The 26405-nt window shown below is 49.5% G+C and overlaps 2 protein-coding genes across 6 annotated transcripts in view; one reads left to right on the top strand and one right to left on the bottom strand.

The window, feature by feature from the left end:
* The window catches only part of SYNRG (synergin gamma), a gene marked incomplete at both ends in the record, with an annotated part of 38907 nt that extends 27856 nt beyond the window's left edge, over positions 1 to 11051 (top strand). For 2 of the 5 annotated variants that reach the window (XM_084272855.1, XM_084272854.1), the window contains 8 exons: positions 3109 to 3708; positions 4072 to 4235; positions 4957 to 5010; positions 5714 to 5810; positions 6459 to 6607; positions 9303 to 9413; positions 9859 to 9894; positions 10920 to 11051. In XM_084272855.1, the coding sequence (XP_084128981.1) occupies positions 3109 to 3708; positions 4072 to 4235; positions 4957 to 5010; positions 5714 to 5810; positions 6459 to 6607; positions 9303 to 9413; positions 9859 to 9894; positions 10920 to 11051 (1343 nt within the window). The remainder of the gene's footprint in view (positions 1 to 3108; positions 3709 to 4071; positions 4236 to 4956; positions 5011 to 5713; positions 5811 to 6458; positions 6608 to 9302; positions 9414 to 9858; positions 9895 to 10919) is intronic. The other 3 variants (XM_084272858.1, XM_084272857.1, XM_084272856.1) reach the window with 3 other exon arrangements.
* A 5234-nt stretch (positions 11052 to 16285) lies between these two features.
* Positions 16286 to 18281, bottom strand: DUSP14 (dual specificity phosphatase 14; the record flags this gene model as incomplete). The annotated part of the gene is made up of 1 exon (XM_084272831.1): positions 16286 to 18281. The coding sequence occupies one exon, from the start codon at positions 18279 to 18281 to the stop codon at positions 17685 to 17687; it is 597 nt and encodes a 198-aa protein (XP_084128957.1). The 3' UTR covers positions 16286 to 17684.
* Between the last annotated feature and the right edge of the window lie 8124 nt (positions 18282 to 26405).

The following is a 26405-nucleotide window of genomic DNA, read 5'->3' as shown; positions in this document are numbered from 1 at the left end:
TTTGCTCTATTTTTTTTCATAAACTGGTGCTTCTCATCAGTTCGGATTCTGCTCTTACCAAATGTCCTCCAGGAGGAAGGCATCTGCCTCCTCTAAGTGTGATGCTTAGTTAGAAGTAATTAATTTTTTTTCCACTTCATCATCTCTTGCTTTGAACAACAACAACAACAAAAAACCCCATTACTGCTTCACAGGCATCTTTCTAAATTGTGAATTGCCGTACCAGCAGAGTGAAGCTTTTATTACATCAGAGGCGATAACAGCAACATTTTAACCAGAGCTTTTTGTTCCTGAAACGTCTCTGTGGCCTTTGAGAAAAAAGGCTGTTGGAGGAGCAGTTCTTAATGCTGCTTAATAAAACAATCTTATTGCCAATAAGAAAGATGCTCACATCACAGAGAGTTCTCTGGGGTCAACCAAGAAGTGCTTTTTCACATGTAAACTGCCGCTTCACTTATTAATCTGGTGGCAAGTTGCTCTGGTGCCTGTTGGGGGAAAAGCTCCTCTCTCCATCGTGCGGCAGATGCGCCAGGAGCTCAGAGAAGCCTTTATTTTTACTAGGACAAACGTTAGGAGTTTGCTTTCTCCTTTCAAAAACATCCAGCTTGAGGGAAACAATGCTGTGAACTGCGGTGTGTGGTACAGCAAAGTGGCATGGGGGGTGCCATAGAGTAGAAATTCTTCTAAAACCTGGTTTGCCTTGTGCTGAGGACTGTTACACGTGCCTTCTTATTCCCTATTCTCTCCAATAACTTGTTTTAGGGCTGCTTTAGCTGTAATCCCTTTGTCTCTGAACATGGCGTTTGTGATACAAAACTCTGAGGAAATCTATTTGCCAGAGTAATTATCCAAATAACTAAAACCTACAAAACTGAACTATTGCATTGTATCTCAGCTCTATACAGCTGCAGATGAGTTTCATGTCTGCAGGAATTCACGTAGAGAACCCTGAATGGGAGTTTGTGAATAATTAAAATACCGTTCTGCCTCCCCTGCTGTGATCTATTGATTGCAGGCAAAGCAGGGGAGTGTTCAAGATTCCCTCCGAAACCTGCCCCCGAGCCAGGATCAGATCAGGAGGATGCTGACCTGCTCCTTTAGGTTGTATTTTCAGCTCAGACTCTCGCTGGTTATAAAAGAAATCATCCTCAATAGATGGTGCAGATCTTCACCGTGGGGCCATCGCTCTTCATTTCCTGGAGAGCTCCAAAACAACAGCGATGCTCAGATCTGTGCTGGCCTGTGGAGTCAACACAGATTGGAAAAAAAAAAGAGGTTGCCTGGTAGGCTGGGGTGTTTTCAGGCTCCCAGGATTAATTACAGTTGGTGGACATTTTGCAGGTTATTCTAAGCAAAGCTTTCATTTAACTTCTTTAAACAAAACCGTTGTATTTGAGAGCACAAGGTGTGGATGCTTGTGATAAATGACTGATCCCTTATGCAAGGCAGCTCCTTTTCACCTCGGAGCCGTCTTCCTATTCAGTTTTGCCATAGGCAGGTGATTCTGTCTCATCTGCTTAGGCTTCCCTAACCTGCTCGCTCTACAGATGTAATATTCCAGTGGCACTTTGAAATCTTGCTGTCTGCACACAAGGTGCTCACGTTGGCTCCAGGGCTGCTGGGGTGTGCAACGGGAGCAGCCACAGGAGCTGTCTCTGAGGCAGAGCTGATAGGTGACACACCACTCAAAGGGCCTTCTCGTTTTATCATAGTCACCATTAACCACTGGTATTAAGTTGTATATTTGCTGGACTTAATTAGCTATGTATGTGGGTCATGCCTGGAAAGCAGCCTGGAACGTAACATGCTCTCCCCTTCTGATAAAATGAATAAATGAAGGCAGGAATGGTTTGTTAAATATAATTCTCAGGCTGGTGTGGCCGGATTGAATGAAGAGGGCAGCTGGAAAGTCAGCTTGTTCCCACCCTGGCAGCAGTGATGCTGGTGCTGCGTGCCAGCCAGCAGTGACCATGATGTTTATCAGAAGAGTTTCAGCTATAACAATGCTCAGAGAATATATTTTCTGGGTTTTGGGTTTGCTGTACCTTGAGCCCGTTTGACCCTGGGCACTGAGCAGCGGCTGAATGTCTAATCCGAGCTGACAGTCGTTAATGCTGGAAAACAAATGCCAAACTTAGGATAGTAGGGCTTGCTTGGGTTTTGGTTGTTTTTTTTATAAGGCTTTAATGAAAACTACCCAGCCTCTGGCTCTCTGTGCCTTCACTATGGATCAATCTCAGCCTAAATGTGAAAAATCAGTTGAACCAGTAGCAGACAAAGCCCAGCAGACCCCGGTCACTGTGCAGGCTCCTTTGCTGGCTCTCACGTAAGCAACCAGGCTTTATCTCATACCTGCTTACGGCACTGAGAAGAACCTATTGGCCCGTAGAATTGCCAGGTGAGTAGCAATGTTTGGAGCTTTCTGCAAAATAATTGGATTTGCTCTATACTTAACTGACTAAATGGTTTGTAAAAGCTATAAAATCCATCTTCAATATTCACATCGTTCCTGGGACCTGTAGGTTTGAGGAGTGGGCCGTGTGGCACTGTGGGAGCTGCAATTAAACAGGATTTCTACTTTTTAAAGACTCTTGCAGCATGTTTTTACACATTATTGGTATCAAAGCATGCATATAAAATCAAAGTGTGTCAATGCTTTATTTCAGGGAATGGAAAAGTTAGCCCAGTCTTCTGCATGGTCGGTTTTGATAAGATGCAATAATGTGATAAGATGTTTGAGTTGCTAATGTTTACATTCTGATTGTGGATTCTGCTGCCAGCATCAGAAACCCAAACTGGTGATCTGTGCAGTCCATACTGCCTAGAAACATTTAGCCTTTTTTTCCTAGTGGGATGGTGCCTTTCAGCTTAAAATGTAAGACAATATTCAAAGGTCAAGGCTTAGGTTTATTAAACTGAGAAGTCTTTGTATTAAACACCCAGGTATTTTTCAGATTATTTTAGTTTAAGCCTTGTTGCAGAACCAATTCACTGTGTGTGTTCTTGCAGCTCTTTAGGACTTTGAGTAAGTTGCTGTTGTTTTTACACAGTGTAGAGAGATTAACGTTTGAACTTCAGCTTCTAATTGTAGGGGTTTGTTTTTCTCAGATATAGATGACTTAAAATGTGCCCCGTTTGGAAGCTGTAACAGTGGGTCTGCAGTCAGCAGCCTGGCAAGCTATGACTGGTCCGACAAAGAAGACATTCATCAGGGCAAGAAGCTCTCCTCCTTTGCCCAGTCTTCAGGAAGCGGATCCTCTGCGGCCACTTCTGTTCTTCAGAAGAAGGAGACCTTGTTTGGCAGTTCGGAAAACATTACCATGACAACAGTTTCCAAAGTGACAACCTTTTCTAGTGAGGATGCTTTACAGGACGTTTCCTTTGCAGCCTTTGCAAACTTTAAAGACTCTGGACCAATACTCAGCGGCCCAAGTGACGATGACATTGGAGATTTCGGTGATTTTGCAAGACCTTCATCAGAAGCACAGGATGCAGCAGCAGCTGACCCAAACCAAGAGGCAGATTTCCTTGCTAGTGGCATCTCTCCCGAACTACGAAGAGAATCTACTGATGACTTTGGAGAATTCCAGAGTGAAAAGCCAAAAATCAGCAAGTTTGACTTCTTGGTGGCAACGTCCCAAGGCAAGGTGAAATCTAGTGAAGAGATGATCAGGAGTGAACTGGCTACCTTTGACCTGTCTGTCCAAGGTAAGCCTGCTCAGACTGGAGGAAGCTCGTAATACATGTGCTTATTAAAGGCTAATTATTGTAATCAAACTGCAAATTGCCCAAAGGGAATTGTTCTAGAGGCCGCTGGAAACAAGCTGAATCTTCTCAATGATTTCAGTTGCTTTTGGAGCAGGTCTGGTTCTAGAAGAAATAACAAAAGATTGTGCCAAAAAATTGTAAGAATTGAGGAATTGGGGAAATTTCCACCAGTCACCGAGTAAATCACTTGGTTCTTCTGCAGCAGTCATGCATCCTTGCTAGCTCTTTATTCATTTTAAATAGTCTGTGTCATTATGAGTAACAGAATAACTTGAATAACTTGTTGATGTCCTGACTTTTTAGGGTCTCATAAAAGAAGTTTGAGCCTAGGTGACAGAGAAATAAGTCGCTCTTCACCTTTACCAGTTTTGGAACAGCCATTTAGAGATCGTTCGAATACCCTAAGTGAGAAGCCTGCTTTGCCTGTCATCAGAGACAAATACAAGGACTTAACTGGGGAAGTTGAGGTAAGGAATTGTCTGGGATGCAAGTAAATTGGCAACGACTGTCATGGGTCTGATATCTCACAGGTGTCCCAACTCCTTGGGACTTTAGCAATTTGAACTTAGGGTTTGGTTCCAAGATGGCATCTGGGTAAGGTTAGATGTTTTGATTGGAAACTGCTTATAAGGGCGGCGGCTTCTTTCCTGTCTGTAAAGTCTTGTGAAGCAGGAAAAATGCCATTGTCTGAAAGTCAGTCAGAATCACTTAACCTTGCAGCCACAGCTTGTAACTGGAAATGAGTTACGACTAAAACCGAATCCCAATACTGGCACTAGACCATTGGTTTTGCAAAGTGGCTTAACTGTTTTGGCTGTGTGGTAGTTATTTCTCTTGTTCTTCTTGAGAATAGATGGCAAAAGGACTCAGATTAAATTCTGCAGAGCTGTAACAAATGTGTTGGGAGTAGACATGTGCAATGCAAACTTTCCCCCATTCATGTATGTTCTTTCTTTTGAAATGAGTTTTGACTGCCAGAAATCAAATTTTAGGGTACAGGTGCAAAGAGAACATTTAAAGAAGGGGAGTGGGTGGAGGGGGTGGGGATTAGGAATAGGTATCTTAAAAGATTTCATAGCTACTCTGTGAATAGTCTCTGAAAATACCTGGCTACTGTATGTCTTTGTGATGGGGAAGCGGGAAGTGTCTGTGGGAACAGGATTCAGACTGTCCTTTTCTTTTACATAGGAAAGTGAGAGGTACGCGTACGAATGGCAGAGGTGCTTGGAGAGTGCCCTGCAAGTAAGTGCAGAGTCCCCCCCCAGACCTTTTCCCCTCCCTGTAGGTACTGGTTCATTCAGTGCTTGTCCATAGGGGTGCAGGAAGGGGTTGCAGTTTTTAACCCAAAAGCTGTCACGCAGCAGAAGCATTACCTCCTCAGATGCAGATCCCATCCTGATCTCCCTGTTGTTTGTGATTCATGGGGCTTTTGCCTAAATTTCCAAGTTACCTAGTTAATGTGGTGGCCTGTGCTTTGGGCTCCCAGGAAGGTGTGTTGGGGCAGTGACACTGGCACCTGCTGACTGGTGAGAAAGGGCTTGTCCATGTGCTGTGTGGAGAGGCTGGTCCTTTTCTGGCAAAGGGTGTCAGATGTTTCACAGCCAGGTTAGTTTTCCTTGAAATTTCTGTGCATTTGGGTATTGGCCAACCAAGTCTAAATGACATTACTAAACTAGATAGCCACCCATGCATGCTCTTAAACCCATTTTGGTAATGAGACTATCTGGGGGGAATACGTTAAGGTTCTCAATGTCCATGCTGTCCCCTGATCTGCTTACAGTTACAGCACGAATGTATAAAAACATATGATGGAGTGTGGCAATTATTTCATACTTAATTTGCCTCCTTTTTTGTATAACAGTCTCTGTTTTGGGGACAGTTTCGTTCGTGATAATTATTCGCAGGTAGATAACCCCATCGTTTCTATGGAATTCATTCCCACCAGGTCATAAAGAAAGCAAATGATACTTTGAATGGAATCAGCAGCTCATCTGTTTGCACTGAAGTTATCCAGTCTGCTCAAGGCATGGAATACTTACTAGGTATGTTTTAATTTCCCATGTCTCTTACGTTGAAGGTACTCCTCTGAAAACCAGTGATATATGAGTGCGCTTTCCACAGTGGTGTTACTTTTTTTAGCTTAATCTTTGCCTATGCTGAAAGAATCAGAATCCCAGACTGGTCTGGGTTGGAAGGGACCCCAAGAATCAGAGTTCCAACCCTCCTGCCACAGGCAGGGCCACCAACCTCCAGGCTTGGAGCTACACAAGTTTGCCCAGGGCCCCATCCAACCTGGCCTTGAACACCCCCAGGGACAGGGCATCCACCACCTCTCTGGGCAGCCTGTTCCAGCCCCTCACCACTCTCTCTGGAAAAAACTTCCCCCTAATATCTCATCCAAACCTTTACTCCTTTAGCTTCACTGCATCCCCCTTGTCCTGATGTTATCTACCCTTTTAAAAAGCTGCTTCCCCTCCTGTTTATAAGTTCCCTTCAGGTACTTGAAAGCTGCAATAAGGTCCCATTGAACAACTCCTCCACTGAATAAATCTAACAACTGCTTCTAAACAACCGTCCTTGGCCGCCTTGCATGTGCTGTGCCTGTTTGGGGCTGCTTCTGAGTTAAAGCTTCAGGAACTCATCCTTGCAGCGAATTCTCTGTGATCCTCCACTGGATTTTGTTTCAACAGGGGTCGTTGAAGTCTACAGAGTGACAAAGAGGGTTGAGCTGGGGATCAAAGCAACTGCTGTGTGTAGTGAGAAGCTCCAGCAGCTGCTGAAGGATATAGATAAAGTGTGGAACAACCTAATAAGCTTCATGTCACTCGCTGCTTTAACGGTAAGACCAAAGATAATCTGTGTCTTTGCTAAAAGGAACATCATAATCACATGTAGAGTGACCTCATGGGGTGTCCTAACTTTATGGTTTGCATTTTCCTCTTGCAAAATGGAAATGTGCTTGTTTGTGTTACCTGGTTTAATGCTCCCTGCAAGAGAACTGTTCCTTATGTGCAAGGATGATGTTATCTTGCTCGGTGTCTTAATGATGTAGATGATACCCTACATGTCTCTGGACTTCTCCAATAAGGGATATTTAGTAAAATTTAAATCAGCCTTTTTATGAAGCCAGAATAGTGTGGGCATATCTTGCCTCTGTAATATCCCTCCAATTAGTTTTAATGCTCAGAGTACAAGAGCACACAGTGCAGCAACACAGGCATAACTAAACTGTTTTCCTTTCACTCTGCATTTGGAAATGCCCGAGTTGGTTTTGGTTCCTGCTTTTCCTCCTCCTCTGAATAGAACTGCCCCAAAAAGCTCCGTTGCTCTGAGACAGTCTGGTAGGAGCTTGGGAACTTTCTACACCCCTGGACCAGCATCACAAGGAGAGACGGTGAGGGGGTGGTCTTGAAGAGAAGGAGAACCCTACAGGAAGCAAAGGAGCTGGGGGCAGGAGGGGCATGTTGGGGGCAGGCACAGACTAGACATGATTAGAGGGCAAGAAATTGAGTTTGCCATTAAATACCTTGCCCCTTGTGTGTGTACATTGCAGGAAATGTGTGCAAAAAGACTTTCTTTACCTGTGCTCCTACAGGAATTGTCTGTAGGAACTTGATACAGTCTCGCCTTGAGCTCAGTGAGTACTGAGGAGTTGTGAGCTCTCGGTTAGTATCGGTGCATCGCATCAAGTGCATCACCACCATCGTTGTGTCTTCACCAAGCACTTTAATTTGTGGTTTCCTTCTTGCAATGCAACTATGGGCACTAAAGATTTTCACTCCCCAGTATACACTCATTTATAAGTAAGGCCCCGAGTACTTGGCTTCTGCTTGAAAATGGGTATTACAAAGGGTTGGTCCCTTTTTTACACACCTCAGACCTCTCCAGTGCAAACAGCAATGGCAAGCAGGTGTTGTTAATGCCCCACGCTGCACAGAGCCTGTCACAACATGAAATTTGTACTTGTGATGTTCTGCTGCTCGGTGGACAATGTTGTTAGACTGTGATTCATCCGTTTGAACTCTGGCATTGTTGCTGGTAACAATCTTGAAAGCTATCAGGATCCTCTCCTGATTTAAGCAAGTGGATTAAAATTTAGTTCTTAAAGTACTTTTCCTTGGAAGATTACAGGGATTACCTTAAAGTCCAGAGCTTGGCTACATGTTCCCTGAGCTGCAGTGGCTCCTGGCAGGTACCAGCCCAGCTAAATTCTCAAGTGTGCTAGGAGCTGCGACCAACAACTTCAGATACACACGGTCCCTTTGCGGGGTCCAAGGGGCTCCTCCAGTCCCCCCAGTCATCCCTTTTGGTTTCTCTTTCCCTCATGGGTCACTGGAAGGTGTACACCCCGTACCTTCTTCCCTTGCTGTCACAATCACGTATCCCAAACGATACAGAAGTGCCAATTAAGGAGAGAGAAGTATTCTAGCTCAGAGGCATGTGCTTGGAAAGGTTAATTTTATCTTTTAAAGGATTTTGTTACAAGGTAATTTTATGCACAGCCTTGTGGTTTTTCACTGCAAATTACAGGATGACCTTCTCATTTGCTTCACTCATGCATTTGGTAAACAAATATTAGAGTGCCTTTATTAATTTGATTGATCTACTTAAAGATTAAAGGGTGTTCTTTTCCAGGATTCCAATTATTCCCCAGCCGTTCGGCGGGGGAGCGTGAGCAGCATTCCCAGAGTGGGGATTAGGAGCACACGCATTCTGGGATCACACCGGTGGGGTTGTTTTTTTAAGCTCCTTGTGTTTCTACCCATGGTTTTTATTCACACTACTGTCTTCAAGCAAAAAACTTCCCCAGTTTTCTACCATCCTTATGCAAAGCTTTACATTAGCATTTAGCTCGTGGCTGCGGAAAAGGGACTGGATTCATTCATTGCTTATTTGCAGGTTTATTCTCCCAGCCTTTGCCTCTCTCTAACCTCAGCTTGTGCATGACCAGCGACCTTAATTCTTCCACAGCTTGGGTAACCTTACTGCCCCATCCTGTACTGGGATTTAGATCCAGAAAAACCTTCCAACAGAATAACAACTGCCTTTTTTGATCAGGTAACAGTATGGATCTCAGGACACCAAGCACGATACAGGCACCACTTCAGGTGCTCACTGGTGGAAGCTGTGCCAGCCAGTGCTGTGTTTCCTTGCAGCTGCACAAACAGCCCCCACACACCACTGTTTATCTTCCGGTTAAACAGCTGCCGCCTGGGCTCTTTCCTCAGAAGTTCCTTCCCTTTTGATGTGGGAACGTGGAACTTAAGGATTCTTTCCTTTGTAGTCTGGCCCTTCTTCAGGAGCTCGAGTGTTATAAATGAATGCTGATGGAGATTGCATAGCAGGATTGCAAATACATACTAAGGGCTTTGATTAAATCACATCTCAGATTATGAGAACATGTAGTATGTCATCCCTGCCATGTGCTATGCCACAGCCCTCAGTACCAACTAGAGCAATGATTTTTACCATGATGTCTGTAAAGATTTGCCAGTCTCTGAAAATGCCTAAATTTTATTGTCTTGTTTCTTCAGCCAGATGAAAACTCACTGGATTTCTCTTCTTGTATGCTGCGCCCAGGGATTAAAAATGCCCAAGATCTTGCCTGTGGAGTGTGCCTCCTAAACGTGGATTCCAGAAGTAAAGTAAGTGTAATGGCCTCAGCTCTTAAGCTCAGGTTGAATTTACAGTTTGGACTTTCATTTAGTCCTTGGGTGCATTTAAAAAATGTTTGTAAGTGGAAGCAGCAAAGGCAAAATCAGACCTGTTGATGGGACTCGAATACTCAGTCCTACATCTGTGGGGCTTCTTCAGGTGTGACACAGATGGGGAGAAAGGGTTGAGGACTCGAATTGTTCATAATGGGGAAGAAACTGGGGTACTAAGACTTTAAGAGATTATATATGATTTTTAAAAAATAAAGAGCTTTTAATGACTTCTCTTTATGAAATGCAACTCTGAGGATCGTCAGGAGGGGTCTGTTGCAATTAGCAGAGCTGGGAGGGAATCCCAGGATCTGTACAGAGTCGTGCCAACCCTTTAACATGTCTCGGCAGTTTTGCTGACTTTTTGGTTTCAACGTTATTTCAGAAAGAAGAGAAACCTGTGGAAGAGCTTCCTAGAAAAGTATGAACCTGTAAAGAACATATTCCTTGTAGAATCATTCTTAGCTGAGTGTGGAAGGCTGAACTGGCTTTCAGCTGTCATTCTCGATTGTACCAATCATGAATCCTTTTCTCCTAGCCATCTTTTTGTGACCGTTAACACTTGATCTGATCAACTAACATGCTCTAGAGCCTCCCCTCTGTCTTGTCTGCATGCCTGTACCTTGTGAATAGCTTTCTGGTTTTGTGCTCCTTCTGTGGTGTGGTAGAAAAGTCACTGCAGTGAGTTTCTGGATTCGTAGCTGCCTGTGTGTCTGTTGCACAAGTGTTTTGGGGTGGTGGTGGGGGGGACATGTAGGGGAGGGTTGCCACAAATACCAACTTTTGGCTATGTTTGGTAGGCAGTGGCTTTTTTTATGAATCTGCAGGAAATCCAGGGTGTGGGAAGCAGGGGTAGGATATTTTTTTAACTAAGCAGCTGTGAAGCATCAGAAGGTATCTCCTAGCAACAAACATCGAGATGTTTTAAGCTTGTTCGTGGCTTCACACGCTCTGCTCAGATGCTCGTTAAAAAAGACAAAAAGCAGATTCAATTAACAGAAGAAAGTGGATCAAATCCACCCCAAAATAACACTAATATCATGAATTGCACCTGCCTAAATCACAGCAAAATTAGACCCAGCAAAATAAATGCGGTCGCTGTCTCCCAGCTGGCAGAACAAGCATCTCTCTCACATGGGTACGTGGCAGGAGTAGGTGTGGGAAACAAGGTGAGAGAGTTCAGGAGTCAGCTCGGACAGTGTGCTGTTAGCTGGCTCCCTTGATACAGGGGGCAGTGGGCAGAGTGGCATCTGGTGCTGGAGTTCTGCAGCACTTTGCAGAGTAAAATAAAGCCTTGTTTATCATCCTGCCTGCTCAGAGGGTGAGGGTCCTACTGTGCTGTGTCGTTATGGGGCGATACCTGTGCGGGATCCGCTTTCTGCTCTAGTTCCTAGACCCTGGAGTAGATGAGAGTTGTCCCACTTGTTTCAATTCTTTTTGTTTTAGGCCTTTAATTCAGACACGGATAACTTCAAGCTGGCGTACGGGGGGCACCAGTACCACGCGAGCTGTGCGAATTTCTGGATCAACTGCGTGGAGCCCAAACCTCCAGGACTCATCTTGCCAGACCTGCTCTGAAGGCACTTGCTCTGAAGATGGGGTGTCAGGTCTCACGATGCAGGACTCTTGGGGTAAATGGTGTGAGGGCTTGAGGTGTGGTTAGTGTTTGACACGGGTTGTTTGAGTTCTGTACCGGTACCGGGTTACAGCCGTTGTCACAAATTGCTTGTGAAGGATTTCACTTGAAATGGTCAGGGTTTCAGAAATAACTGGGGAGGGGGGAAATGTAGCATGGCAAAAAACATGGCATTTCAGTCTTTCTGAGGATGAAAGCAGGCTAGTCCTCATGAGAAGCAGCCTGCTGACCTCTGAGAGGGGCCAGTACCCAGCTTCCAAGAGAAACTGAAATGCTGCCCTGATTGGTGTAAAGTGATCACTTCGATACTTGAAGTACACATCTGCAAACAGCTCTTTAATGTTTTTGGTATATGGACCATGATGTTTTCCTTTAAACATTTGCTGCTATGATATTCCAGTGCACACAACGTGTGAGTCCCAGGAACTTCCAGTGCAAAATGAATTACTGGCTTAGAAGGAATGAGGCTGCGGAGAGCTGTTGTGTATTTATACTTCCACTGTTCTGTATGGTAACTTATACTGTATTTGGATGCATAACTGGTTAGTACTGGGAGAGGAGGACTGGAAAAAATGGTTGACTTTTCCCTATAATTTATGGATTCTTTAGTACAGGCAGTGGGGTTTTAAAACTTGCAGTCTTTGCTACTGTGTTGTAAATCTAGAGGAACTTTCTTAGACTTGCCCTGAACTCCAGGTATGATTTGTTATGTTTCCCCAGCCCTTTGGTAGCTGTGTGGCTGCATCGCTATTGAAAACTGGATTCTGCTGGTACAGCGTGTCTGTTCCTGCCTAGATATTTATATATATATATACACACATAGATTTATTGTCTTTTTTGTACCTTAATGTGCTTTTCTTGATGGAATGCCCAGTGTAACTTGTGCAGCATAGTGCTGTCTGTGGGAACCTGTTTCTCTGGCCCAGACTGGCAGCGCAAGGTGGCCCTTAGCTCCTGCTGCTGTGTGGTCTAACACTGGAAGCTGGTGGTCCTGAGGGGATGGTTTTTGGAGCAGGGTATCATGCACCCACTGTTTAGTGCTTATGGTAGGTACCCCCATCCAGGCAAGAGGTTAGTGTAATAGACTATCACAAAACATCTCCCATACACCTGAAGTAGCTGGTTCTCTGTTCAGATCCAACATCCGGGCAGCAATGCAATCAGCTTTAGTGCTAGTGGCAGAATTTTAAACCTAGTGAGGACTTCATGGGGTTATTGTAAGAGCCTTGGCACTGTGCAGTGTGCAGGGAATGCGGTGGGGTGCATACCCAGCACCAGGAGGGGTGCTTCTTAAATCTTCAACTTAAAGCTTCTCAAATCTCTAGGAAATCTCCCTTCTCTCCAAAGATACCAACAGCTTTTCCAAGTTATTCTTATTTCTGGAAGAAGCTGATGCTGACCAGTGGTTATTTGCTGAAATAGAAATTAGAACGAGGAAAAATGATGCTTAGTATTTAAAAAAATTTAAAAAAACCTCAGTTATACGAAACTATTAATTATACCAAATGAAAGAATCTTGGCTAATAAGAGTGCTAGGTGTCTGCCCCCTTATTTACTCAAATTAAAATAAATCTTCCTGCTGCCTGAAATTAGCTCATTCATAAAATAAGCAGCTTGTGCCTCCAGTTGCAAGCTCAAGCTAATCAAGTGGCAGATTTTCAATCGTGTGACAGTGACTGCCTGCTTTCTGCTGCCCAGAAATTACCCAAAAAAAAGGGCAGTTGCTCACTGCTTGCTCACTGCTTCGTTTATTAGGTGTGAAACCCCTACAGCAGCGAGCACCATAGCTTTTGACCGCATACATTATTTTCCATCCTCATTAGTGGCTGCTGTACATCACCAGAGTGGGATGTTGGGGGGTCTGCCCCCCACAAAAGCCAGCTCTCCCCAAATTCCAGAAGCACTTCAGCACCTTGTCTTGCTGCTACTGAGGGGACTTCTCAAGTGGGTTTGAGCACCTGCCTGACTCAAAGGCTACTGCTTTATGGAAAGCTGTGTTGGGAAGGGGAGTTCATTGTTGGTGTGGTCCTGAACGCTCAGCTAGATGGGAGTTTTATTTCTTTCCCCTAATTAAAAGAGAACACCACAAACAAGAGGCTACGATAGGAAACATAAAGCAGCCAGCTTTTTAAATGCAGTACTGGCTGTATCATCATAAAAGGATGTTTCAGTGATGTTTTCCTTGTGCTTGCTAACGGGCTGGTACGCTGCCTCTCCAAGAAGCACCCAGCGTGTCTGTGAAAATAAGGAATCGACGTTTCCGATTGGAATTGCACCAGCGCTCACTGAGGTGTGACACCCGCTCCCTGTGGAAGGAGAAGCAGCAGGCAGTGCTGCTGTGCTTGAGGCCAGCAGACAGCGTTCTGGTCACGGGAAGACGCCAAGGGATCCGCACACGGGTACCCCCCAGAAAGGCATCGCACAGCCCGGATCGCCTCCCGTACCCCCGTCACTGACACCACTGGCTGTTGCGTTCGGCATCTTCTCCAGAGCAGCGCTGCAGCAGAGCCCAGTGCCCTGGCAATCTGTATCCAAGGTTACAGGGTTCTCTGCAGCGTAACGGGCCGTGTCCCCTGCTGCCTCTGATGGACGTGCCGCCGTTCGCCTTGGTTGTGTTAATTCCAGGAACGTCACTCCTGCTGCTGCGTGTGTCTTGTGCTTAGGAAAGAAGTGAGAAACAGGTTGCTTTGGGTTTTTTTTATTAAATGTGTGTGCACTCTCTGGAGCTGCCTTGGGATTACCTACGGGAAGGGATTTTTCTATCTGTGCACATTCGGAATTTTAAGAGATTCTTCGCTTGGTTATTTAACATATTTGTCGCTTTGCCCAGCTGTATTCCTGATGCTTCCCTGCTGTCTTTGTGTGATGCAGCTTTTCCTGGGTGGTAGGAGTGCTTGGGAGCCAAGACCCTGCTCCACCCTGTTCCCCTGCCTGTCCACTGAGTGTTTGGAGGTGAGTACCTCTCCGAGCTTGCTGAGCTTCTCAGAGTTTATTTGCGGTGTGGGAGTTACATCCTGCACTTGACCATTCCACTGACTCTTCCTCTTGGCAGCAGCTTCTCTTCACCTGGGTTTGTTTTGGGCAGCTCCTCCCTTGAAAACCCTGCTGTCCATGGGAAGTGGTAGTGAAGTTCAGCCTGTGGTTGAGGAGCAGCTTATGAAAACCCCAGGAATGCTCCAATTTCTGGTTAGCTCCATGTCAGGTTAATTCAATTTGAAACAAAACCTGCCTTCCAATAAAAGCTGCTATTGTACAAACTGCTTTTTCTGAATATATATATTTTTTTCTTCTCTCTGGACCTGTATTTAATTCCAGCTCTCAATATTAAAATATCAGTGTCATAACTTGATGAAGAAAAGTGAGCAGGAACCTTCTCTTTATATTGTGATTCTTTATTCTGCCCTCTGGGCGAACGTTGCTTCTCTTCTAGAAGTGGTTTTGTGATTAGTAGTTGGAGCTGTTTCAGTTTGTGCTGTGCTGGAGTCGCTGCTGATATTTTAGAGCCAGTAAGTGTTATTTTTATGATGTCAGTGACTCCCTTAATCCTTGCATTGATTTATAACCCCTTTGTTCGGAGTCAAAACCCTGTATTCAATAAAGAGCTCGTTTCCTCTCTGACCAACCTGTGAAGTGGCTTGTTCCTGGGTGCAGCTACAAAAACCTGTTGCTTTCACTGTGTGCTGGTACCCAGAGGTTGTCATCTCCAGGAGAGCTCCACAGGGTGGGTGAAATCTTCCCCTGAGGCAGGAGGAGCCCTGGAGTGTTGGTGACAACACCCTTAAGTGAAGCTGTATGACCAAAACCTTCTTTGCAGGTGCCTCTTGAAAGATGTCTCACCAAGTGAAGTGTGAAATGTTCCTTAAGTGATGAGGCTGTTTGGAAGAGCCAATGGGGAGCAGAGTGACCACCCAGCTGGTGCACTTGGCAGTGACCTGGATCCAGGCTGTGGCTCTCTGTCCCCTCTGGTTTCTGTAGGTCAGAGGATGTGACAAGTGGGTTTTTGAGGGGGGAACACCCGCTCCCCTAGAATCCCTTTTCCTGGAATGAAGACATGGGGAACTTCTGCAAAGAAATACCTCCTTGTGTGACTTGCCCCGGGCTTCTCCCCAGGAACATTCTGGATGGGTGTTTCAGGAGATTATTTTCCTTATGTGCTTTTTTTTTTTTAGGCAATTAACGTTTTTATAGGTGTAACTTCCCCTTTCGTTTGAAAGTCAGCCTGGATGCTTTTTGTGGCTGAACATTTGCACCTTTCCCTCCCCTGGGTACTGGGCCAGTGTGTGTACAAAACCCACACAATCAGAGTGGAGAACTTTTACCTTCCGGCTCTTATGTAGGGAATACTGTGAAATTACACCTGGTCCCTATTTTAGGTGAAGTTTCATCTTGTAAGCAGGTTTCAGGTCGTGGTATTTTTCCCCTCTGAAATGTCAACGCTTTCTGACTGTCTCCAGACTAACACTTAATCTTGGTTTTTAATCTCCAGTTCCTTCTCTTACTCAGCCTTTCCCCGGCTGCTGCTTAACTCACAGTAAAAACAGGTGAGTACAACGAATTTTTCCTGTTCCCCAACAGTCTCCTGTGTCTGCCTGTCTGTCTGTCACCCAACCCAGGGCTGAGTGACATGACTGTGAAACCCGAACTGCCCCACACCCCATGACAAAGTTTACCATAAGGCAGCGGGGCTGGAACCCGTGCAGAAGTGGGAGGAGAGCTCTGTGTACTCCTAACTGAAGGATGCGGAGATCCATGTGTTGGTGGTGTTGGAAAACCCCATGTGGAAGCATTTTGGGGGGGTTATGTGCAATTTTGTCCAGGTGCATCCGGGAGAAGGGATAAAAGAAGGGTTTGTGGGGGGATGGATGTGTGTGTGCACACAGGAAACCTCAGCAGCTTGGTCAGGACTTTGGAGAGTAAAGACTTTGAAACAGGCAAATTGATTGCCTGTTTTTTTGGGGGTGAGGGCCAGGAATTGTGGGACACCCTGGCTGGGGTGTAAACTGATCGGCTGGGAATGGATCGCAGTGTTTTTCTCGAGAGTGGGGTCTCCAGCTTCGTTCCAAGCCGCTGGTGGGTATTACACCCTGTTCCCTTACTTGGGATGCATTAGCACATCCTGACCAGGAAACCAACACATGTTCTTCTTTAATCTTTATTGATTTTTTTTTTGGTTCTTTTTTTACAAGTATAGAATCTCATTTCAATCAGATAGCTCTCTCAGCACCCAGCAATCTGCGTGTCCCTCCTGCAGAGATGCCACAGAGGACACAAAGGTCTCATCCAGGAACCGACTCGCCTTGCTTTCCTGGTTGTGACCCGGTTGCGCTCCACCGAAACCAGTTCCTTCCCCATCCCAGGGGAGGGGAGCGATGGCCAGGAGGCAGCAGCTATGCCACGGAAAGGCTTCTCCCACGTCTCAGGTTGGAACTGTTCTCATCTGGCACACACCAAGGCAGAGCCTTCTCCGTAAAGCCATCCTTGTCCGGGAGGTCAAACGGATCGCTGTCTTGCGCAGAATAGTTCTAGAATGCACCGTAACCTTGAGGACGTGATGACGTGATTCAGGAGTGGGCTAAGGCAGATCACAACCATACTTAGAGCTAAGTAATCAAGCGGATTTCCCTACTTCCAATTTACTGACTGAGTATTAGCAAAGGCAGCTCAGCCCCTGGAAGGTGGCCACGCACACGCCGTTTCCTAAGCGTTTCTTTGGCTGTCCAGAGAGGGGAGGGTCGACCCCTCGCTCCCATCTTGAGCCACGTTTGGACAAGATCTCTGTTTAGTTTCCACCCACAGAAAAACCACCAGCATTTTTCAGCGGTGTAAGCGTATTCCAGGACCGTTGCCCTAGCATGGAATGAGTGAAAAAGGATCTTGGGTTTATCTGATTCGAGTAATTCAAATTTTATTTTAATTGTGGCCGCCACGGACTGACTTCACTTAATTTTATTTATTTTTTTAATTTTTTTTTTTATTTTTTTTAAACTTTTAATACAGATTAAGAGCTGACTAAAGATCTCAAACACTAATATACTGAGAGTCACTACAGATGTTAAAGAAAACACCAGCACTAGCACCAACCCCTGCGCACTCCTGGCTCTTGGACAAACCCTCTGCCGTGGAGTAGGACCTCGCTCCTTCCGTGCTAGCGCCGCTCCCTAGCCACTACGGGGTTTTGCAAGGAAGCAAACAAGCTATTAACGAAATATCCAGGCTACCGCATCACAAAGCGCACTTTGTTCATTAACTCTGCCAAACGCCTCTTAGGCCTTTCCTCCTAGGATACTAATAAACTGACTAAAAAAGGGAGAGAGGCTTTATGAAAGGAATGAACTTAGGGAGGAGACCTCGTTCTGCTAAATCAGAGAAACGCGGGTGGGGGGGGGAAATCCCAGTAGAGAGAAATGCTTTGAAGGGACTCGTTGGCCTTGCAGGTTAAGTGAGGTGAGAATTAGTTGAGGTTCTGCTGTATGGTAAAGAACCAAAGTTGGCTGTAGAAGGAGAAGGGAATGTCTCCAGGCTGGTCGACTCGGAACAGCGCGTCCCTTCTGTTGTGCTTCCTGTCTGCAGTCACATTAAATCCCCCAGTAAGGCATCAGGGGTCTCCTCTCTCTCTCATAAACGTCTGGGATGATGCCATATGGCGTCTGTACCATTTTAACCGACGTCTTCCCAAAGAGCTTCCTCTCGTAGTCTATCAGTTGCCTCCAGAAGCCCACGTTGGGGCGTATAACGGGGCGTCTCGATTTGACCCAGTTGTATGCCTCGAAGAGGGACACCTTGTGGTACTTCATCAGGTAGGCGATGCAGAGCGTGGCTGACCTGCTCACGCCAGCGGCACAATGGACTAAGGTGGCCCCGTGCTTCCGCGCCACGCTGTTGATCTTGTCGGCGACGCTGTCAAAGTACAGGGAGATGGGGGCATTGGGCATGTCAGCCAAAGGCACTTTTACGTATTCAAACTGGGGCCAGTTGAAATTGGGGATCTCGATGGTGGCATTGATGATGCAGGTGATTCCCCGGGAGAGGAGCAGGTGCCGGTTGGAGGCAACGCTGCCCCGGCTCAGGTACAGCGAGGGGGTGATCTGGGCGATGCCCCCCAGGGCACCTTCGGAAAGCATTCGTGGAGCCATCAGAGTTCTCGGTAAGGAGTTGTGGCTTCTGGAGGTCATGGAGGATCCTGGCACTCACGCTTCCATTATGGGAAGAGATCCAATGGGATCTTCAGCCAAGGAAAGGATTGTCTGGTCTGGTGGTGCTAGGACAGCAAACGCTCCCTCCACTTAGTCACTGCAAAACACAAGCGACGCCATGTGAGCGGGGCAGCTGCCTGAGGAGGCCGCGTCTACGCAAAGGAAAAGGAAAACCCAACTCACCCCACTGTGGCCGGAACAACCTCCCACTGGCAAACCTCCCCGGGGGGGGGTAAGGCAGCTCTGGGTTTGCACGGTGCTTATTACCACAGGGCCCCCAGGCATTGCCTGGACAGATGGTAACGAAAATCTCCCAGCCTAATTAGCTCCAATTACTCGTTGAGGGTTTGAGCAGCCTACCTGTGGGCCCGGACAGCATTTCACCTGGATTAGCATGAGGAAGATTTAGCTACGCCTTGTTCCTGCTCAAAAGCAGCAGCTTCACAACTGGCTGGAGTCCAAGGGCTCCGGGAGCCGGCTCTGGCTCAGCGGGGCTGGGCGCGGATGCCAGCAGTTTGGGTGACCCTGCCCTCTTTCCCCCCTGTGCCACCCTTCTCCTTTTTTAGGTATGCGAAAGGCCCCGCCAAAGCGTATCAAGGGCGGAAAGTTGCTCATGAGAAAAGGCGGTGAGTCACGTCCATCCAGATCAGGAATCGGCTCTGGGCTCGCTGGGGAAGTGTGGAAAGAGTGACCTGGTTATGTCAGAAACTGAGAGGAAAAACCGAAGCCGAGCCTGGGACGAGGGAGGCTCCTTTCCTGCTGCCTTAATGACTGACTAATGCTCTGGAGAAGGCTTGGGTTCGCCTGCACGAGCTGCACACTCCTGCTCACCGGTGCTGTGGGCCCCGGGAAGGAGCCCCACTTTTATTTACCCTACTCCTTTAGGACTTCTCTGGAGCCAGAGGAGAAGCCACAAGCTGGAGATGAGCCCTGGAGCACGGATAATTTGCAAATCACTTTTGGCTGTGCAGGCTCTAGCAGGAGATGTGCCATGGGAAAGCATAGGCTGGGGGGGTGGGGTCCCTGCTCTGCCTGGGTATGTCTGAGGTCCCCAAAGGGGTGCTGGGTGCTGCGTGAATGGGTCTGGGGTTGCTCAGCACCTCGGCTGAGACACCGTCTGTCCCTCTACGGTTAACTCCAGGACAGACAGTCCTCAAAGAGGTGCGGGACCCCCAACTGCAGCTTCCCCAGCCCCAACACATGGCAGCACAGCCATCTGCCTGCATCCTGTACTCCGGGAAGCACCGGCAGGTCTCGGCAGCTGCTGGTAATGCTGCCAGCGGATTTTTGGCATGGCTTTGCAGTATGGTAACTTAATGAGCATAACACCGTCTCCTCTGTGGCTTGTTCCCTGCTGGCAGCTACTTGAGCAGCTCCTGCAACCCTGGGCCCCAAGTGCCGGCACTGCAAGAGTTGATGCCCCGACAAGAAGGTTTTCAGTGCAGCTGCGAGCGCTCGGCTTCCCCTGTGGACACCCCCCCACCGTAGTCACGCAGCTGGAGTGGTGATGGGAGGCATGGCTTTTCGGAGGAATCGAGTCCTTTGAGCAGGGGAAATCCCTGCTCTCAGGCAGATGTTAGCAGCAACGCACAAGGATTCGGCACTTACACTCAGTAAGAAACTGTCTTGCTCCAAACCGACCGGTTCACGGGCGCTGTGGGCTGCTGAAGCGGGGATGTCTCAGAGAGTGGATCCAACGCTGAGCTGGGGAGGGAAGAGAGTGTGGGGTTTAGTGGGAGCGGAGCTGAAGCTACCCGAGGTGCTGCCCAGGGCTTCCTAGGGAGAGACAGACCTTGGGAAGGCACCTGGTGCCTGCATAACATCAGCAATCACTGCCAACACTGCCCTCAAACATCATGGTTGGTCCAGTGGAATCTGAGGCTGCCACGAAAGTCCCGACTCAAAGAAGCAAATTGTAATTAATAATTTGCTCTGCTGCCTCCGTTAGCATCCACCAAGGCACTCGCCTAGTCCCAGAGAGCTGCTGCACATCTGTGCTTCTACTGACAGTGCCCCAAGCACGGGCACCTCGTCCTGCACCCAGAGTTAGGGCCAGTCTGAGCTCTGAGTGTGAGTGAGAGGTCACCAGGCTGGCTCAGCTCTGGAGCCCAGGCTGGAGAAGGGATAGTGGCTGTGCCCAGAGGGATGCCGGTGCACTGGGCAGGCTGGGCAGGAGGCTGTGTGTGGTGCAGCAGAGGGGTCTGTGCCAGCACTGCTGCAAGGCAGGGTAGCTCTGGCAGCACCGGGGAGCTGAGAGGAGCCAAATGACAAACCCAAACAGGATTTTTAACTCCACACCTCCCTTGGGACGGCTGGGAAATATTAGCAGAGGGTGACCTGCAAATGTGCTGTGGGAAGGGCTGGTGGGTGCTGCCATGGCACCTCGCCCTGCTCACCTGCCAAGGCCCAGCCAGTGTCCCGTCATTGCTCCCACACACCAGGACACCCCAATCTCTACCCAGTGAGCGCTGACGTGCTGCTTGGGGTGAGCACACTCGCCTGCCCCACGTCCATGCTGCCACGCCTGAGCTCTGACTGCTTCCCAGGGGGACTTGGAGCACTCCTCAGGGCAGTTTGGGAAGGGCTTCACTGCTTTCCATAAAATGGTTCCTGTTTGCAGGCAGTGACTTATCCAGACATTTGCATGTGACAGGCTGGGCTCGCTCTGCAAACTCTGCTGCCGCCGGGCTGGCAGCGAGCTGCCCGCACACCACACGCGGCCTGCTCCCGAGCAGCCGCCTGGGACGCCGCAGCATGGCGGCAGAGACGGGTGGCCGGGCAGCTTCCTGCCACAGGCCGCACTGCTCACCCAGGAAGAGAGAGGCTGCACAAAGGAGCTGCCCATCTGCCCCAGCTCTGCTCCCTGTCAGTCTCAACAGGGGATTGGGGCAGATTCTGGGGCTGAACAGGAATGTGGGCAGGTACCCACGATCCCGTGGCCCAGCTCCAAATGGCCAGCACCAGGCAGCACTGCCTCAACTCGAAGCAGAACAGCTCTTGTCCAGAAAGAGTTAATGTTTCGGAGAGGAGTTCATTATATAAGCAGGAGATAAGGCTGCTGTGCTCCCTGGTAGCCCTGGGTGCTGCTGGGGAAAGCTGAAAGCGGCGGGGGCCAACAGCCCTTCCCCTGTTTCACAGCAGGAGCAGGCAGGGATGCCACCGACTGCGACATGCCGTCTCAGGCATGTGACAGAGCCGCGGTCCTCCTGCCCACACGTACAGAGCTGAGCAGCTGCTGGCTCACGGGGAGCCTGAAAACGAGAGGGGCCTCAGATGATGGAGGCTGCACGGGGCACAGAGCCTTCGGCTGATGATGAAGGAGATGCCATTGGGCTTGTAGGTGTGACTCCTCCTCCGTCCCGATCGCTGTGCCTTCTCCTAAACCTCCTGCCTGGCCCCTGCCAGCTTCAGACAAAGGCCTGACTGAAGGCTGCTGGTTTGCTCTGCAGAGCTCCATTTGCCTTTCTTAACGCAGCCCATTTATCCTGCCACGTCCCCGCTGTAACCCAACACTGGTGCTCCTCATGCTGTAGCTCCCATCGGTGTGCTGGGGCAGAGAGAGGGGAAGATACCAAAAAGCCTCTTCCCGGCCAGCACTGCGTGCAAAATAAAGAGAAAACCAGCTAAAGCTCAAAAAACCACAAAGAGAAAACCAGCACCCATGGAACCTGCAAAGGCCAGAGGCAGAACAGGCTCCATGAGTGGGGAGAGGTGCTGGCTGCGGGTCCAGCTCAGCCTCATTCAGCCCCTGTGCAGAGACAGGGCAGCTGCACCGGTGCAGCCAGTCTGTGCCATCTCATGGGGAAAAATATGACATCTTCCCCCTGTTTCTCCTTGGTTTGAGTTTCTGAGCAGTTGTGTGGGCTGAGCTGGTGGCACATGCCTGAAGTCGGTGTCCCTGGGGTGCTGGAGCCAGGCTCAGCTGGCTCTCTGCAGCGCATCACCCTGCGAAGGGGCTGCGAGACGGTGATGGGAGGTGGCACAGGCTGTTAGCTGGGGGTGGTCAGAACCGGGGCTGTGTTTACAGGAGCAGCCAGGAGCCACCTTCCAGAGGAGATGGGATGTGGTGGTGGCTTCCTGTGAAGGGCTGGAATTCCTCGTGTGGTTCTTCAGACAAAGACCAGCTGGTGGTGGGCTGGGAGCAGCCAGGTGTTCCTGCCACCACATCCTCGTTTGCTGAGCTGCCTCCAATTGATTAATTAATCTTGTAGCAGCTCTGACCCACAGTGAGCTCTTTTCCCTTAGTCTTTGGTCTTTCCCTTGGTCTTTGGTCTTTCCCATGCATGGAGATGAGCTGCTGACATGTGCTCACCCTGCCTGGGAAGGCTGGGACCCCCAAGGTGGCAGAGGGTCCCAGGCCCAGTGACACAGAGGCAGGACCAGTGCAGCCTCCTCCCTCCCCTGCAGATTGGTGGGTTCTGCCATTTCTCTCATCTGCATAATCAGGGGTGGGGGAAGCCTGTGGGTAATTACAGCCTGGAGATGACTCCAGTCTTCAAAGCTCTCAGGTCCTTTTGGTGGGGCTCCTGGCCAGTGCTGTCCTTGGGTGTAGGGCTGCAATGAGGGGATGCTTCTCCAGCAGCCATTTCGATCAGAACCTCATCCTGCAGATCCCCCAGCTCCCAGAGTGCCATCAGGTAAGTCTGCTGGGCTCGTGTCGGGTGCTGTGCGTGTTTCTGCCGTGCCTCGAGGCCAAGTGTGTGTTCATCTGCAGTTGGGCCTACCAGGAGAAGGGGCAGATGCTTTTGCTTGTGGTAGCTGCTCCCATGAAGCTTGGTGGTGTGTCCCTTGGTGGGGCTGGCCAGTTTGGAACTGGGTTGTACCCACCTGGGCTGGATTTCCTGGTAAGGGAGCTTCAAAAGCAATGCAATGCTGGTGTAATGGTTTGTGCATCAGGTGGTCTCTCTGGAAGGTTGCTCCTGGCAATGCTCATGGCTCTGTTCTTCTCAGTCCTTGCCATAGCTAGAGTTTGTTTTTCCTTACTGTTGTTCCTGGGAACGTGGTACTGTTAACCCAGGCTGAGATTCCCCCAGGAAAACATTCCTGGGCCTCCTGAGAAAAGCTTGAAAGCAGCTCTGAAAGCTCTAAAGACAGAGGCAGCCAGGCAGACGTTGGTTAAATACTCTGTGATCTCTAGGCCAGGAGGGGAAAGCCTTGTTTGTCGGTCTCTAGACAATGGATTGGCAAGTCTGAGCTTCTGGGCTTTGGTGCTGCTGGGCAGCTTTCTCTGATGGTTTTTTTTGAGTTTTGGGGTTTTTTTTCTTTCTTAACTTCCATTATGAAGGGCTCCTCTGGCCTGAGAACCATTTTGTGCTGGGTTGTGTGTGTCTCAGTATCTGGTACCTGGCAGAGGTGAGAGCATCCCTGGGCCCTTCTCCCCTGGTCCATAAGAAATTCTGCAGCAGTGGGAGCCGGTACCCAGCTCGCTGGTGGGAAGGGACAAAGACACCAAAGCCCCTGGTCTTACTCCCAGAGCATCATCTGGGATTCGAAGCAGGTTTGTGGGCTGGCTATGTGAAATGTCAGTACTGAAGCAAGCCTTCTCCCCCTTCCCAGGAGAGGGAAAGTTATTCATTTCGGAGATGACAAACGCTCACTAATGCTGCAGTAAAGAGGAGAGTCAATACTGCAGGCGCTGAACGAGCTCAGGGCTCTTCCTAGCCAGGCTGAGCACCGAATTGCTTCCGAAATGGGCTTGGGGAGCAGCGTTTAAAATGAATTTCAGCAGAGAGCACAAACTGTGGCCGTTCTCAGGGTCAGGTCTGGCTTGCGCCGACTCCATGGCAGTTTGAAACGGGCTTGGGGCTGTGGGCAGACCCCCCTGTCCTGGGTGTCGTGGCTGTAACTGCAGCTCAGATTGTTCTCTGGGGTCTTTGGCTGTTGGGGATGGGTTCCTGAAGCTGTTAGAGGCTCCTCTAGGGCTTGTGGTTCAGAGCCATCAGCGCATCCTCGCGACGGAAGGGACCAGCAGCTCCAAGGGGGAAGAAAGAGGAGGCAGAAAGGGATGGTGGGGTGACGGGCGGTGACAGAGGACGCCTTGACTGAGCCCTGATTGATTCCCACTCGCAGGCTGCGTTACTCTCCCGGGCGAGCGCAGGCTGGAAGCTGTCAGATGTTAAATCAAGATAATAATCTGTCTGCTGGAAGCTCTGAGCAGGCCTGGCTGCTTCTGCAGCACCCGGCACAACCGGGTCCCCTGCGCTGGCAGGAACACGCTGGGAACTTCCCAAAGGCTCGGCGGCGCGTTTCAGGAGTGACTCCCTTTTCCACATGGAACGTGCTGCAGCAGGGCCCAGGCTCATCCTTGCTCTGTGACCCCAGATCCAACATGTTTAGTCCATCGGCACAGTTTGTTTCCTGTGGCGCTGCCTCCTCCACACACGTGGAACTGGGGCTGCTCCCACATCCCGGCCAGCTCCAGCCTGCCTGTCCCAGCCTGCCATGACGGTGACGCTGCCTCTGTAGGGCTGATGGCAGATGCTCCTGTGTCCCAGCCCAGCTCCCTGCCAAGGCATTGATGGGGCACACGGTGCTGTGGTTAGGTTTGGGTAAAGCCAGGGCTGCGTGACCCTCATCCAGCCACCTCCTGCAGCATCCTTGCTCTGCAGCTGGTCTCACCAAGCCTTGGCTTGTGACTGGGCTGCTATGGTTAATGCACTGAGCAAACCTAGGAGGGGTTAATGAGCAGTTCCGAAATGCATGGGTAGCATCGCAGGCACTTACAGACCATGGGGATGTGCCTTATGGCTGGTGACTCTGAAATGAGCCCAACACCCAGCAGAGTGCTGCCAGCGCCTCGGCCCGTCCTTGCTGTGTGAGCCTGGCTCCCTGCTCTGCTGTTCTCCTGGCACTAAGAGAGTGAAGCAAGTGGGCATGGGAGGTTTGAGGGTTTATTTTGGAAGGGTCCCTCCGAGGATGCCGTTGGGCAGGAGGAGGCAGCTCTGTGGACTCTTACTGCACGCTGCCAGGAGAGCAGCGAGGCAGCAGAGCCTGCCCACGGGCATGCTACGCGCTCCCTGCCACGCAGCCGCCCCCTCATTGCTGCTGAGGAGTGGGAGCAGGCAGGGATGCTTCCTCCCTGCTTGACAGCTGGATCCTACCAGCTGCCAGTGAAACCTCTCCCCTCACCATGGGGAGAGCCACCAGCCAGAGATGGGGACGGGGTGAGACAGGGACCAGGCACGAGTGCAACCTCAGAGCTCACTACTATCCATAAAACCCTGCGTGATGCAGCCACTCTGCTCCGGGGAACAAGCTTCCCTCAGCAACCAGTGAGAGGATTTCGTGCAAGAAAAACAAACCATCTTTCTTTTTTAAAGCAGGGGCTGTTGTTTTAGAACTGCTGGCTCCTGGCTGGCTCTAATAACATGCCAGGCACTTGGAGAGAGCAGCGGGGGCACGGGGCTCACCTGTGGGGCCCCAGCACAAGGTGGTAGCACGGCCATCTGCGCCCTGCTTTAAAAACTCTGGTTGGGTGCATGGAATAGTCCTTTAAAAAGCAGGATTAAGCCTTGAGGAGGCATGAATGGGATCCTACAGCCGTGTGCAGCCTCGGTGCTGCAGTCGGCTGAACATCAAGGGCTGTTTTTGAACCCCAAGTAGAGATATCATCTGTTCCGGAGCACTGTGGCTTGTTTCAGCGCCAGCTGATGGCATCTGGATTGCCAGCGGGTTCGATAAGCTCCCCGTGTCCGAGCGTGTGTGGCCCTGGGAGGACGTGATGGAGAGGAGCTGGGGCACACTTGGGAGTAGACCCACGCCTGGCTCTGGCTCCAAGATGGAACTGCACTCTTCCTTGCTGTCACAGGTGCTGGGAGGGGCACAATCTCTTCCTTATTAGTTGACCAGGACACAGAGGCCCTGGTGTGTTTGCTGGTGTGTGACCCTGCTCTCCGTGGGGACCACTGAGCTTGCAGAGCAGGGCTGTACCTCCTTCCTACGTGGCAGGGCTGTGCACTGGGTCGGCAGCTCTGGGGGCTGCCCCAACCCTGCCAGCCCACCCCAAAACCCCCATAAAATCCAAGGCAGCTGCAAATTCACTGCAACGTGCCGTGGAAACTGTCCGTGTGCTTCCATGCTGGCGCTCACCCGGACCTTTTCCAA

This window comes from Gallinula chloropus (genome assembly GCF_964237585.1).
Source record: "Gallinula chloropus genome assembly, chromosome: 19".
Lineage (NCBI taxonomy): Eukaryota > Metazoa > Chordata > Aves > Gruiformes > Rallidae > Gallinula > Gallinula chloropus.
This window is presented reverse-complemented; position numbering and strand designations above follow the sequence as displayed.